At 25.7% G+C, this 17,058-nt stretch overlaps 1 protein-coding gene across 1 annotated transcript in view; it reads right to left on the reverse strand.

Annotated features, from left to right (window-relative positions):
* Nucleotides 1–1,437: 1,437 nt before the first annotated feature.
* Nucleotides 1,438–17,058, reverse strand: part of LOC100200540 (uncharacterized) — a 37,646-nt gene continuing 22,025 nt past the window's right edge. Inside the window, exons 5-8 of the mRNA XM_065799716.1 lie at nucleotides 9,724–9,916; nucleotides 7,726–9,498; nucleotides 7,245–7,319; nucleotides 1,438–1,921 (exon numbers count right to left, since the gene is read on the reverse strand). Coding sequence (XP_065655788.1) covers nucleotides 1,859–1,921; nucleotides 7,245–7,319; nucleotides 7,726–9,498; nucleotides 9,724–9,916 — 2,104 coding nt within the window. The 3' untranslated portion in view covers nucleotides 1,438–1,858. The remainder of the gene's footprint in view (nucleotides 1,922–7,244; nucleotides 7,320–7,725; nucleotides 9,499–9,723; nucleotides 9,917–17,058) is intronic.

The following is a 17,058-nucleotide window of genomic DNA, read 5'->3' on the forward strand; positions in this document are numbered from 1 at the left end:
TTGTCTCGATTAGCTCTGCTATTTTGATGTTTCTTCAAAAAACAATGGATTGGTTTTTTGAAGTAGCTTTGATTTTATTACATTTATAACAAACTAATATCCAAAAATACAAACATTAGAGAAAACTCGAATTTTCTGAAAATATCATTAAAAAAAACAACTTGTTTTAAACATAAACAACTTTAAAAATGTATAATTGAACGTATATTCGAACAAATACAAAAAACCCCAAAAATTAACTTTAAAACAAAGTACATGTTAGATTTTAGCTATATTTTGTACATGCTTATCAATATATTTAATATAAGAAGCCATGTAATTATCAAATCATTTTTATTACATGTATAAAAATTGATATTACATTTGTTCATAAAAATTTTGCACTTCCAATTTCAATCAACTTTTTTAACTGCTTGAAAGTGCTATACCCAAATATGCTGTGTCGCACTTTCATAAAGTTCTATTGGAATTTCATTTCCATTGGAAATCTTAAATAAAATAAAGTCAACATGTAATGAAACTTCAAACCACAACAACTTTTGAATCGCAAAATACAACGTAGTCATAAATTTTTAATCCATAATGAAAGGTATTTTATTTTTTCAATAATTTTTACACTATATCAAGTTATTAAAAAGTAATGTTAATGTTGTGGTGAATGATAAAATAAATGAAAGTTTTAGGAAGACGGCTTTAAAAAAAAAACTTTGATCAGAAACTGACAATTTGCATTATCATAATTTTTTTTTGTCGAAATGAAATGAATTTTTCGTTTTCTCTTATTTGATTAATACAAGTGAGAATAAAAGGGGTGGTGGAAACTTTTTCAGTTCAGTTCTTAGAGAGCACCTGAGAGTATAGTAAAATTTTCAAATTTTAACTTTAGTTTTAATGATGAAACTAATTTAATTTTTTTTAAGGTTTGCAAGGCGGGGGCCTCCAAAACATTCTGCTTTCAAAAAATCAGTCTGGCTAATGCCAGAATATTCTGCAGCCAAAATATTTTTTGGAATGCACCCGCTAATCGCTGCGAAAGAAAAATGGAGGCGAGAAGATTTCCGCCTTTTATCAACTCCGATTAACATAATTGCAGTCAGAAAAATCTTACAACTTTACACCACGATTTACACGTGTACGATTAAAAGCAAATTCATGGATTAAGTTTACGCAAAATGTCAGAAAAAAACAACAGAAGAGTAATGTGTACTAAAGTTATCTTTACTTTTTATATCTTTACAAAATCATTTTATTATGTTTTATCTTGATGAAATAGATTGTCTACAAAAATATTTAAAAATTGCATTTTTTTCAAAGCAACTTCTTTTTCCTAAATTATACAAATATGATGAAAGGATTTTGGTCCAAAACTGATTTCAAGCAGTTCGGAAAGAAAATAAAAATTACCTCATAATAAAAGAGAATAAGCGAGAATCAAGCTTGATCTAAAAACTTTTTAATAGCATCCAAAATACAAATTTTTACATGTGTTTTATTAAATAGCGAATGTGTGTGTTTTTTAAATAGTAAGTATGCTTGTGTCAAAAAATATACACAAAAAAACCCTATAAATTAGCCAATCAAATTTTGACAAAACATGTTTTACATATAACTAATAAACCTAGCACAAAAAATACCAATATAAATATATAAACTTATTCACATGAAATTTATAATTAAATAATTTGATGCAAAATTAGAAAATATTTATCAAGTATTAAAAGTTATATACGAAAATATTGGAAAGCTTTAGAAAAATATATTACTAAATAACTAAAAAATCAAAAACAGATATAATATAAACCTACTGAAAAGTTTTATAAAACGAGCAAGAAAAAGTCTCGTAAAATTTGATACATCTTTATTTTGAGTTTTTATCGGAACTGCGATCGTTCTTCAACCGTAAAATTTCTAAGTCTTTTTCCTTAATATAAAAAAACAGCACTGAATAATAAAAAAATAATAACAAAAGAAAAAAAAAAAAAAAGCAACTTAAAAATTTTAAATTTAATATTTAAAGTGTAACATTAATATTGTGAAAGATTATATGGTGAACAGCTTTTTATTTTTCTCTTGAATATTCGATCATAAGTCTTTTACATGAAAAATCATCAAAAAGCAGAAGAAATATGAAACCTTTTTTTGTTACATACAAAAACAAAACCATTTTTTCAAATTTTAAAGGAGAATATAAAATCTATTGAAATATTAGCAATATTTCTGGAGTTTCCGTTTTAGTAATGTAAAAAATAGAAAATAGGGTAAGTTAAACGTTTTCTCAAAGTTTCAGGATCAAGCAGAGATTATACAAAGGCTAAGAGATCTTGGAATATAGCATTTTTGAACCTTTTAAGCTGAGGTTATAGAGAAAACGATTGTTAAGTAGAGGTTATCAACACAACCATTGTTAAGTAGAAGTAATTGAGGCAATTATCGTTAAGCAAAGTCTTATTTTGCAGAACTTTTACACTTTTTCATTAAAAAGATTATGATAGAACTTACATATATATTGGAAATGATTGCAAAAAAAAAATTAAAATCAAAAAAAAAATGCCACTACAAAATCCTAAAACACTTCGTAAAAAAAAAAATTGAAAAGAATAGGAAGATAATGGTTAGAAGAGAAAACAAATGCAAATAATGCATTTGTTTTCTCTTCTAACCATTAATGAAAAAATTTGAATTTAGATAAAAAATCTTTTTTATGTTACATTTAAAATGTTAACTGTTATAAAACTCAGTAATGAAAAACACGGTAACTAATAGTAAACTTATATTTCAACAAGAATATATTTTTTCAAGTTTTGGTTCCTGTCAATCTTTTAGTTTTTATAAAAATAATATAGAACACTCAAAAGAAGTGTGTACTGCTCTGAAACTTGACCGCCAAAATTTGTGTCAATTCTAAATTTATGATTAATTTTGTCACTACGGTATTTGAAAAAAATTTAAAATTCAAAATAAAACCCCTTCAACTTAAAAAATAATGGTCATCAGTTTTTACTCTAAAAGATTTTATGGAAAAAATCGAAATATATATTAATGAATTTTGATTAACATAACAAAAAAAAAAAAACTAATTCTTTTCATTTAGGCTGGTGGGGGCAATATCAAAGAGATACTTTTGTTCCCAAGCTTCAATAACGACTATTTTTTTGTAAAGAATCCTCATTTGAGATTAGTATAAATAAAAAAAAATTAAAAGTTTGTGCAATACCTGATATATACTCCATATGTGCAAAATTAGCTATTTCAATTACTAAAAAATCTTAGATAAGCTCATGATAACAATAAATATATTATTATCATTATGTGATAATTTATTTGTGATACTTTGTTATTTTATTATGTGATATTTCTTGTGTTAAAATCAACAACAGCTTTTTTTTCCCCTGATGTTTACTATGTTATGTGCTGAATTTATTTTTTCCAGGTAGGTTTAAATTTATTATGTATTGCTTCATAAGCCCGTTCTTATAAATATCCCAGACCATTGTTTTAGAAATAAAACATTGTGATTCACAATATATTTTAATGTAGTTTTTAAGATTAATTCCTTATTTTTGCATCATGATAGCTTGTTTAAGGCAATCCTTTTTAATTAATTTTGTTTTTTTCTAACTGATCCAACTCCAGAGTAAACCTGTGAACATATATAAACAATAGCATTTTGCTTAAAATTCCAACCTCCCCATCATATGATGTCATTCTGGTGGAACTACAAATAATGTTTTGGAGATGAAGTCTTTTATTAAAGTTATTGATTTTAACTTTAAAAATACTTATCTTAATCTTTTATTAATAGTTCGACATTTTTCTTATTGCACATCTACCGTTAATATATTTCTGAGTCAACTAACCAAGATTTCCAAATGCTTAAGATTTTTTAGAGGTCAAAGAGCATGACCACAGTATAACAATATATGTATATATACACATATATTGCAACTAACAAACAACAATGTTTATTTTTTTTATTTAATGATAATTTAATTCAAGCTAGAGTTGTCAAAACATTCCCTATTAAAAATTCAATTATTCTTGAAATTAGCTTATTTTGTTTAAAATCTGAAAATAACAAAAAAGTGCTGTACGACCACAAACCTCCTCCTTGCAAATCCAAGTCATAAAACTTGTATAGAGTGAAGGATAGAAAGAGAGATTTAATTATTAAATTTAACTTGCAAGTGATTTAAAATTGAAATTTTTTACCAATATCAAAACCAATAAGCAGATTGGACAACTATATCAACACTTCATTTGACTATTGCTTCTACTTGTATTTATAACAATTAATAATAATTTGATTTACCTTTAAACATGACTTATTATTCTGATTTTTAAGAACCTTTAAAAGACTTTTAAAAAATTACTATTTTTTATCACTAATGTTTAAATAATCTCAAATTAAAAATGCTCAAAATGAAACTTTGCTATAAATATTTTGAAACAATTTGGAACCAATATTTAATAACCAAGAATTTAATAACCAAGAACATCTTTGAGATTTTTTTCAAGACCAAGTAGATAATGATTTCTATGACAAGTAGATCAAATCATAATAGAATATGCTTCTAGGTTTAAATCATATTTAGAATTAACAAAAGTATTTATTTAATGGAGGATTGTTTTTTTTTAATATAACAAATGCATCCTCAAGAAGACTGCAACCAACCAGTGTTTAAGTTGCTGCAAGCAACCACTAATTAAATTGGGAGTGAATAGAAACAAAAAAAAAGAGAGTTGAAGAAAAAATAAACAACAAAAGACTTAAAAAACTGTAAACTGTATAAATCAGGAAAGATTAAGATGAAGAGAGAATTCCATGATGCATGATAAAGATGAGAGAGAATTCTATGATGCATGATGAAGATAAAAGAGAACTCCATGATGCATGATGAAGATGAGAGAGAATTCCATGATGCATGATGAAGATGAGAGAATTTCATGATGCATGATGAAGATGAGAGAGAACTCCATGATGCATGAAGAAGATGAGAGAATTCCATAATGCATGATGAAGATGGGAAAGAATTCCATGATGCATGATGAAGATGAGAGAGAATTCCATGATGCATGAAGAAGATGAGAGAGAACTCCATGATGCATGAAGAAGATGAGAGAGAACTCCATGATGTATGAAGAAGATGAGAGAGAATTCCATAATGTATGATGAAGATGAAAGAGAATTCCATGATGCATGATGAAGATGAGAGAGAATTCCATGATGCATGACGAAGATGAGATATAATTCCACAGCACCAAGGAAAAAAACCATCAGTACAGAAATTTTCATCAGCATTGCAATAATTACTTGCAGTAACCAACATTATTTGGGTTTTAATTTCACAAACACACTATATGAAGTAAGCTTATGGAGAAGTCCATCAGGTTAGACTTCATCAACTTTATGAATTAAAAACTATAAACAACTTCTTTGATCTTGCACCTGTATGCTTAAGGCAAACACAGCTAACACTTAATGGTGTAGCAACTTTTAAAATTAGCATTTTCATTTTTAGTTATAAAATTTATTTAGAGCTGTGTAGATCCCAAAGATTTGTCTGCACATTCACTATTAAGAAAAAAAAAAAAAATAAAACAGGATTTTATATTAGATTCCACCACTTCTGGACTGACTGTGTTTATTATAAACATTGGGAAAGCACTTGCAAAGTGTCACGAGTTGTGACATGTCAGACAGAATAAATTACTGAACGCTCTACATGAGATTGTGACAAATAGTGTTAGCAAAGACCAACAGTACTTTTATAACACATGCAAAGCGATAGAATTAGGCAAAGTGAAAGAAAGCCGAGCAAAAAAAGACCCTGACCTATTGGTTTATTCTTGGCATTCATGGCTGACAACAGCAAATTGAAATTCGTTTGCATGTTGCAAACACTGCTTTATCTACCCAGCTTGTAATACTGATTAAATTCTTCAAGTTTATGCACCTGTGTAAACCTTAACTTAGTTCTCCTATTTCCTTTCTGAAAGTGTTCAACTTATAGTTAACAAATATATTCAAAAAAAATACATATTTCTTTGAAATGAAAGAGTTAGCAGCGAGGAGAAATAAATTTGCAGTGGCAATTTCTAAGAAGTAAAGAAATTCAAAATTCCTCTTTTAAATTTTGATGCAGTTGATTATCATAATCTTGTTAATTGGGAGAAACTTCAGAGGATTGCAACACTTATTTAATTGAAAATGCAATACAAAAGATGGAAAGATAATCTTTAAATAATTTTTCGCCCCATTCTTAAATTGTAGAAAGACACGTTAAATTGGTTACAGAAGCAGCAGCAGGTAACTTTGAAGAAATAAGAAGAGACAGATATATTAAAGCAAATTTAATCCAGAATGTAAATTCCATACTTTGCTTCAAAAAATAAATGGAATATGTAAGAAAAAAAAAACAAACTCCATTGTTTTATCAGATGATTTTTTTTAATGAAGTACAGTAAAAAGTACATATATAGTAACAACTATAAAACTTTGTATTGGTCATGAGAAATGGTCATGATTGGGATTATTGACTAGAATGGACATGATTGGGATTATTGACTAGAACAATATTCCAATCATTTCTTATGATCAATACAAAGAAAGGAAAAATTAATTTTTTTTTCTTTCCCTTTTTAATGTTTAGATGTGAGAGCAGCTATTCAAAATAACTTAAAGAAAAAAAAAAATGCAATGTATGTATGTATACTATATATATATATGTATATATATATATATATATATATATATATATATATATATATATATATATATATATATATATTTATATGTATATATATATATATATATATATATATATATATATATATATATATATATACACACACGCATGAACTCTAACATTTCAATTATAAAAAAATTATATATATCTGTATTAAGTATTATTATTAAGTATAACTGTATAAAAATAAAATGGTTTCATAACTTATTTTTTACTATTTAATTTTTAAAACTATAAAAAGTAAATAGTAAACAATAAGTTATTTAAATTGTTAATTTTCTCTAGCTGTATGGATGATGAGCAAAGTGTATGTACTTCTATAAACTTTGTGAGTAATAAGCATAGTGTATATACATTTATCAACTGTGTGAATGATATTGGTGAGCATGTGTGAATGATGAGCATGTGTGATTGATGGTGGTATAATATGAATTATAGCATACTTTTTCATATTAATACTTTTTTTATAATAACTAAAGCAATATAAAATTTTTTTACCTGAAGTGATTTTTTCAGTAAACATATTTCTTTACAGAGATTATCAAAATAAACACCTTCTGTTTGAAGCTTTATCTAGTTAAAATATATTTATAGTAAGGAAATATAAGTAGTATCAATAAAGTATAAACTAATAATACAAATAAGGTATGAATAAATAGCTATATATATGTATGCATATATATATATATATATATATATCTATATATATATCTATATCTATATCTATATCTATATCTATATATATATATATATATCTATATCTATATATCTATATATCTATATATCTATATATCTATATCTATATCTATATATATATATATATATATATATATATATATATATATATATATATATATATATATATATATATATATATATATATATATATATATATATATATATATATACACACAATTATACAAAAGAGTTTAATAAAAAAGGAAAAAACCAATAAAGAAAAGATCCAAAAAATACATACATCAAACATAAGATCTGTAAAATGCTCTTTCAGATCCTTCTCTCTTAATGTTTGTAACCTATTTTGTTCAAAAATCTCGGCACGAAGCAAAGATATCTGTTCTAACAAGTATGTAAAATGATTGTGAGATAAGTTCATATTAAAATCACCAACTTGAGTATTTTTTTCACACACTTCACATATACTTTCTTTTTTATATACATTGTGCACATTCCTCTGTGTATGATCTAAAGAACAATTTTTTCCAAAAGGACACTTTACATTTGAATGATCCTCTTTTGAATAAGAATGATCTTCCTCATAACCACTGCTTTCCATACTTTGATCTTTCACTTCGTAATATAAAGGCTTATTTTCGTTGCAAGGAGATTTAAAAAGATTTTTTGAAGGAAATTTACTGTTTGAGATTTTGGACAAACTGTTGGGTTGAAAAGTTGTTTGAATATGGTTCTTGTAGTCATTATTTTCAAACAAATATGAACAGTTTTGACATTTATGGACCTGATGTACTACTGGAGTATAAAGTTCTTTGGATTCTCTGTTTTCATCAATACTATTAATGGAACTAGACATTCCAACAAATGAATCAAAGCATATTGATGCAGTGCTATCGTCATATTTATTCACATCTACTTTATCACTACTAGCTGACCCTGAATCATAACGATTTTTTGTCTTAGGAGTATGTGTTGGACTCAAGATCTTTGATAATGAATGCAATGCTGAGGAAATGTAACTTTTATTTTTTCCATTTTTAAAATTTTTTTTGTTAGGTGTAACTGAGTTTATTTTTCTTGTATCATTGTTGCTTTGTGCAAAAATAGACTGATTTTGGCTTTTTACTTGGTCATCTTTACCATCAATGTTTAACTTCTTGAATAAACCAAGAAAATTATGACCAAGTTGAGGTGATGATGTTGTCGGCAGGTTATTATCCAAAGTTGCATCTGCATTCACAAAATCACTTTTAAAAGCTTCTTTACCAACAGCATTATTATTTGAAGTTGATTCCTGAACGTCAACACTTTTAGAATAATGTTTTGAAAACAAAAACCTTTTACTGGCTATGTCATTTAATAAATCTACATTAACATCAAGCGATGAACCAATTTTCTCATCACCTAAACAGAATACAACACTCTCATTTGTTTTAAATAAAAGTTCAGGAACAACCTCTGGTAAATCCTCAGTCAAAGTCTCTGCTAATGCTGAAGGATTAACAAAAGGCACCTGAGAAAAAACATCATCACTAGATAATACATTAGATTTTTCGTTTACAAACTCAGCATCTATACGAATCGGTTGAAACATATGCAAAGAATTTTCTAAATTATCATCATTGTTACTATTAACAACAGTCATCAAACTACAAGTGCTTCTATCACTAATTGATACTTTTTGAGTTAGTGGTAACTTTAATGACTCAACTAGGTCGCTTTGGCTTTCTACAACCGGATTGTTATTGCAAGCATAATTATCAAGTATTATTTTTTGCTTATCCATGTCAAAACTTCCACGATTACTACTTGGTTCTGGTACTTCTTCCAGTGTAGTCAGTTTCTTTCTGTTGCTACCTGCAGAGGATGGTGTCACTGACCGATCTTGAGATACTTGGATGGTAGGAACATTTTCATTGTTGCCGTAAAAGAGTACCTTTCGAATATGTGGAGGTAAAAAATTATCACTTGAGTTTGATGTTATGTCAACACTACTTTCACTGAATCGTGGGTGAGAAATTGGATTAAATGGAGACTGATCTATTGAAGGAACATACTGAAAAAATTTGATTAAAAATTTTTGAATTATTATTAAATATAATACAGATTTATAATGGTTATTATACTTATATTTTATCATATATTAAACTAGCCATAAAAAAAATATAAACTGTAATATATAACAATAAAACTACTTAATATGTTATATAATAAAAACGGTTAAAAAATGTTTTAATAAGATTGTATGTATTAGCACACTACGCAAAAATAAGATTTTTACTATGTCTTCATTTGACAAAACCATTGAGCGATGAATAGCTTCAACATCAATTCCTAATGCAGCCGAAGGTTGTTCAAAAAATCTTGCAGGTATTGATGAATTGTTCATTGGACAAAACCCCAGGTTAAAAAGTAGTGTCTCAGGATCTTCAAATTGCGATGAAGCAAACAATATGCTTGTATCTACACTAAAGCTGAATATAAAACAAAAATTATAAGCAATAAATAAAAAATCACCTTACAATACCTGTAATCATGAAGTATAATATAAAATTAAAGCTAGTTCTTTCTCTCTGTTTTTCTTTATATATATATTCCTATAGTAATTTTATATTGACCGATTGTGGTAAAAAAAACTCTTTGTGTTTAAAATTGATAAAATCGATGCAAAACCAATAAAAATGGTTATTTTAAATTAAAATTGAGGAAACTAATCAGATAAACATTTAAAAAGTTAACTTTGGCTATATATATATATATATATATATATATATATATATATATATATATATATATATATATATATATATATATATATATATAAATATAAATATAAATATAAATATATATATATATATATATATATATATATATATATATATAAATATAAATATAAATATAATATCATAAACAAGACAAATTTTTTAATTTGTTAAACCATTTTATTAATAAAAATCAATACATATTTTGAATAACACTAGTCACCTTCAGTTAAAATTAAATATTTAAAATTTGTTAAAATACCTATAAAGGTGTTAAAAAAAAAACAATACAAAATATAACTATTCTTGTACAAACTAGTAATAATATAATTACAAAAATACAATAAAATCAATTAAAAAGTTTACCATGTTATACTAAAGAAATGGAAAATAACAAAAGAATAGGTTAAAAAGATACACAATGTATAAAAAATAGTAGCTAAATGGAAAGTGTCATTTGTACATGGTAAACCTGTTTATTCATACCAGGTTTTAACCATTTTATGAACATACCTTTTTTAAGTTTTAACTTGAATTTGAAAAATCAACTCAAATTTTAACTCAAATTTGAAAATCAAAACCCAGATATCTGAACATTACAAGAGAGATAAAAAGTCTCATATCTATAAACATCTTTATCTAATAAAAATTGTTTCATGCAATTAAGTATTAAGTGTTTTTCTGTTTTAGATTTGGCATCTAACAAATTCGAGTTAAAAGTTAAAGAAAGTATGTTCATAGAATGGTTTGATCGTTTAATAATGAGTACGCTACGATGCGTTATATAATTTTACCTAACTTAATAAAAAGAAGCCAACACGTGATTTAGTATTTTGAAGAGAACTGTACTGTATATGTTGTTGTTGCATTTTGAAGCACGTTTCTTCTCAATTAAAATGAGTTTTAAAACTACATATTCTTTCAATTCCAAATGCTATTGTGTCACTTTTTAAACTATATAGTTACATTTTGAATCACATGAATGGGCAAATGAATCATTAATAACACTGAACCTCTTTTGTTTTTCATTAGTAAAATACATTTTTTTTAACTTTGTCAAACAAAATTAACAAAATATAAAACATTATTTAAATGCACATGAAAAATCATTATTAGAACGCAATTAATGATGCACGTGAAAAAGTGAAAGTTCTTTTTTTCTAAAAAAACAAACAATTCCTATTATAATGAAAAATGTTTAAAACATTAAAAACATTATGTTTTAAACATTCAACTAAATTAAATTTGATTGAAGATTGAGAGTGAATAATAGAATATTTTTCTATTTATAAAATGTTTCTTTGCGGTTTTGGCATTCAACTTTTTCGCTTCATGTAATGAAGCCTTTGTTAAGATTGCCAAAAAGAAACGATACGAAACAAATATTGACTACGACAAAAATGAAGATCTTTTATTAATTTAATTAGTAAATTAATTAATTTACTCTTAAATAAACTGTTTTTTATTAGACATATCTTAGTAGTCAGATGTTTAAATTTTTTTTCTTCAGTATTTTCACCCACAAAAAAATACCAAAAAAAACTATTACACTGGACTACTGATTATCATAGCGGACAACTACAATGAGAAATAAAAACTGTTCCAGTTGTCTGCTGGGCAACTGGAAAAAAACCGAAGGGTACACCCCTATATATATATTCACATGTGCAATAACAAATTAGTAAAAACATTTGTCTAGTTTTTATTCTTCAACAGCTTGTTTCTTCATCAGTAGGTTCATCAGGAAGGCTTCTTGGTTATTTCACACAACATCATTTGGTTTAACCCTCCTTGAATGGAGGGTTAAACTAAAGGATGTTGCATTTACCATTTTTGGTATGAGGTAAACTTAAATTAAGGCGGTGCGAAAGTTTGTGATTAAAACGCAAAAAAAAAACGTAATGTAAGGGGTTTAAAATTAAAAGGTTTTAATCACAGACTTTCATACCATCCTAATTTAAATTTACCTCATACCAAAAATTCCACCTAAAACCAACTGCAACTGCCTTAATAAAACTACCTGCCCTTTATCAAACCAATTTCTAATAAAAAACATTGTATACCAAGCTAATACAAGTTTCGATAATCTTACTAACACTCCTGTCAACTAATTCTACATTGGTATAAGCGAAACGCTAATCAAAATTAGGTATGTCAATCATATGAAATCATTTAACATTCTTAAATACAAAAATGACACTGAACTATCAAAAGAATCTTAAAAATTAAAAGACGCAACTTTAAATCCAGTTATTAAATGGAAAATAATTAAGCAGTGCAATGCTTACAACCCAACTGCAAAGTCCTGCTAACTATGCATAAATGAAAAATATGAAAGCCTATTTTCCAAAAATCAAAACCTGCTAAACAAAAAAAGTGAAATGATATCCAAGAGCTGGCATTGAAACAAGTTTCTTCACGCCCTATTTGACATGTGATTAAGCAATTTTCTAATTAAAAATAGTTTGTTATGACGCCAGAACTCATTCTATTGCTTTGTTATCGTTTTTTCTGTTAATATCTTTATTTTGTACTTTTCAACAGTTTTTTCTTAATTTAAAGAATAAAATATGGCTGATGATTACCAAAGGGCATGAAACTTTAAGATCCATCTTAAAGTTGTATTTTTTCAAATAACCAAACTTTCTATATATTAATACTGATCTATTTTGTAAACATTTAACATTATATTGATCACTCTCAAACGAACAAGAGACTTAGTATCTTAACTTGGTACAATAAAACAGCAATATATATATATATATATATATATATATATATATATATATATATATATATATATATATATATATATATATATATATGTATATACCGTTGTCGCCCAACGGAACCAGACAACAGAACTTTGTGTAGGGTGACTAAAAATATTCCTTTGACGCAATTAAGTCGCCCGAAAGGCGACTATTGATTTTTATTGTCAGTTCTATTTTTATTTTTTTTTAAATCAAGAATTTGATAAAAAGAAAAGTAACCATCTAAAATTATAAAAACTTTCAAAGTCACTGGTCCTGTGTGATCATGTTTTCAAGTTTTACTTTTAAAGTTACAGTGTCAAAGTTTGTTTTCCACATTTTCTATTAATAATTAGAACATAAAAATTGTATGAGCGTTTAAATGCATTTTAAATACTTCCTAAATAAAAACTAAAATGTATTATTGTTTAAACAAAATACTATTTTATTTTTTTACAAATTTTATTTAAGGATTTAGAGAAGTAATAGAACTAAATTTGCCAACAAAATTATACTTTGACAGGCGTTGTTAAGAAGTGTTATGTAGCTTGCATTTTTCAAAAATGTCTAAAATGTTCAGTAAGGCAAAAACTTTTTCTTTTGGAATATTTAAATTATCTTTTAACATCGTTTATGTGATATTAGGTAGTAAAAAAAAGCATTTAACCGCAACTGAGAAATTTAAAAAAAAAAACAAGTTGTTTTATAAAAAAAAAAGTTTAATTTAGTTTTGAAGGAATGGAAAGTAGTAAAACGTTGAGTGTAAAATTTAGATTCAAATGAATGTAAAATAGTTTTGCAATTTTTATAAAAGAAGCTTTTTTCCAATCGCATGCTAACTAATTCATTACATAAAATATAAGTGTACCCATGATAGATTATTATAAATTATTATAAGCGAAAGGAACTTATAATTTTTTTATCAAACTTATAATTTTTTTACAAAAAGGTAGAAGTGCTTTTGTTTAAAAAAATTCTTTTCACAAAAGTATTTTTTGTTTTTTATTAATTCAATATCGTGTTAAGTTCTTTTGACATAATATGTTTATGAGCATAAATTATGTTTATAAATATCTTATTGGCAACTGATAAAATCTATCTATAATTTGTTTATAATCTTTATTAAAAATACTACATTAAATATGTAAAAATTAAAATAAATAAACAAATTGTGATAAACAAACAAAAGATTATGTTGAGTATAAAATCGTTTCAAGAAATAAATTATTAGGAAATATAATCTTTTTCAAATACCGAAATTAGATTCTATTAAAAATTTTTATATTAGTTTAAATAATTTTTAGCACAATTTAAAATTAAATTTAATTACAATGCGATACTTTAAAATATTTAATACCAATAGTTTTTGAGCTCCTGTAACAAATAAGATCTCAATGATTACAACACATTTAAAAGCAAAGGTTTTAAAGTATCTGTAAATTGTTTTTTATATTTTTCAATACTTCGTTGTCATAAAAAAGAGCGCATGTTTTTTTGATAAAATAAGCTCCAATTCAATTGAAAATCTGAGGGCATATATATATCGGCATGTGCTTTGACGGCGATGAATGCAAAAATTTTTATAAAAAATAGCAACAGGCAACTCAAAAAGTCCTGTATCTATACCACCCCTGTATCTATATCTGTATTAAGACTACATCTGTATCAATAAAAAGATATATATATATATATATATATATATATATATATATATATATATATATATATATATATACATATATACATGCATATATGTATATATATATATATATATATATATATATATATATATATACATATATATATATTTATATATACATTATATATATATATACATACACACACATATATATATACATAGAGACACATATATATACATATAAATATATTTATGTGTGTATATGTATGTATGTATGTATGTATGCATGCATGCATGCATGCATGCATGCATGCATGTATGTGTGTATGTATGTATGTATGTATGTATGTATGTATATGCCATTTTATTAATTTATTTTATACTTTCTTTAAAAAAAGAAAAAATTCAGAAATTTTATCTTCAGAAAATCAAGGGCTTTACGCCTGAGGACCTTATAGTCGAAAATACATTAGTGATTACAACCATGAAAGAAAAGTTATAAAAAATACACACACAAACACAGATTATTTTTCCTAATTCCGAGGGTTATATATATATATATATATATATATATATATATATATATATATATATATATATATATATATATATATATATATATATATTAATGATGTACCGATTGCACATTTTTGGCCGATGCCAATACCAATGCTGATGAATAAGAAAAGGATGATAATGATGGATTAACTAATTACTAAAATTTTTGAAAATATAAAACCATACATTTATAAATCATGTAAACTTTTTGTGGAATCAGAACTTGTAAACAAATAATTAGACATAAATCAGAGCCAAAGCTTTATTTTAAAAGCTATTATAAAAACTTAGTTAAAATAATTTAAATTTTTTAGTTTTTTTATTCATGAAAACTTCCAAAAAATAAATACAATTTTAAAGGAACGGTTTTTATTTTAATTTTAAAATAAAAACTGTTCCTCTCATTTTTCAATTTTAAAAAGTGTTTGCTTTCTATTTCTTGCAGAACTTCAGATATTGATGTGTTTTCGATTAAAGTGTTTTTATTTTTAATAAAATTTTCAAAGCATTTTGAAAAATCGAAATCTAGATTTATTGTACTTGATGACAAACTGACCTCAGGTTGAAATTTCATATGATCTTTTTGTTGAAGACTTTTTGAGCAATCTACAACCCATTTAATAATCTTTTCAAAATAACTATCAGCTTCTTTATTTAGAAAATTTTATAGCTTGGATCTAAAAATGTGGCTAAAATGAGATTTTTGTCATTGAGATATTTTGCAAATCTTCTATTCGCTGATTTTTTACACATTCTTTTAAAGTTTTCTCTAATCCTAAAAACAAGGGAGACTTTTCAGCTTGAACCAGCATGGTTTTTATAACTTGTACAGTTTGAACTATAGCAGATGCAATTGCTTTACGCTCACTTAACAAATTTGTTATATCATTAAACATTTTTAAAAGTTGTAGTAATTTTTCTAAAATAATCCATTCATTGTTTTCCAGTGACTTAAGTTTAGAGTTGTCATTATCACAACAAAATGGGATCAAAGTACACTTCTGTTCAAAAATTCTTTGAAACATTAAATATTGACTATTCCATCTTGTTGTAATGTCTTGTTTGAACCTATTTTCTGGCACATGATAATGAGTTTGATATTTTTGATAAGCTTCAAAAGAAGATGGCGAATGATTAAAATAGGTTACTATATTTTTACAAGTTGTTGATATACTTTTAATATGTATCTGGGCAAATACAGCGTCATTCAACACAAGTTGCATAGTGTGTAAAAAACACCGCAAACTGTTGTAACCTGCCTCTTTTATTACAGCTACCATATTAGCTGCATTATCTCTAGCAACTAAATGTACCTTTGAAGTTGGAATGAGAAAGTTATTCATAGAATTTTGAATTGCTTCACTTATATTTTTGGTGGTATGCGATACATTGGGTTGACAAACCCGAAGAATTGCTGATTTTTGATGAAATTCATTAGTTAACCAATGAACTGTCAAGCTAACAAATAAGCATTTTCTGTTGGTAGATGCCCATCCATCCGTTGTAAATAAAATGTATGAAGCATCATTTATTTCTTTATGGACATTTTATCTGACCTTGTTGTATATATTTTGAAAAACAGAGTTTTAAATGTATTTTCTATTTGGAATGCAATAGTTAGGACATAAATAATTTAGCAATCTTTGAAATCTGATGTCTTCTACTATAGAAAAAGGTTGAATATTAACCGCAATCATTTCTGCAATATATTTATTAATTAATTTAGACCTGTGATCACTAATGTCCTAGGACATTTTTCTCTCAAGTGTTTTAAACAAAGTTTGTTGAGACTGTTTTGAGTAGCTTGCATCAGTTTACTTGATTTTCTTGACATTTTGTTTACTTTCTTCTCTCCTTTTGTTTTTTTCTTCATTAAGTTTCAACTCTTTGCTTGCTATTTCTTT

Source organism: Hydra vulgaris, chromosome 06 (assembly GCF_038396675.1).
Source record: "Hydra vulgaris chromosome 06, alternate assembly HydraT2T_AEP".
NCBI lineage: Eukaryota > Metazoa > Cnidaria > Hydrozoa > Anthoathecata > Hydridae > Hydra > Hydra vulgaris.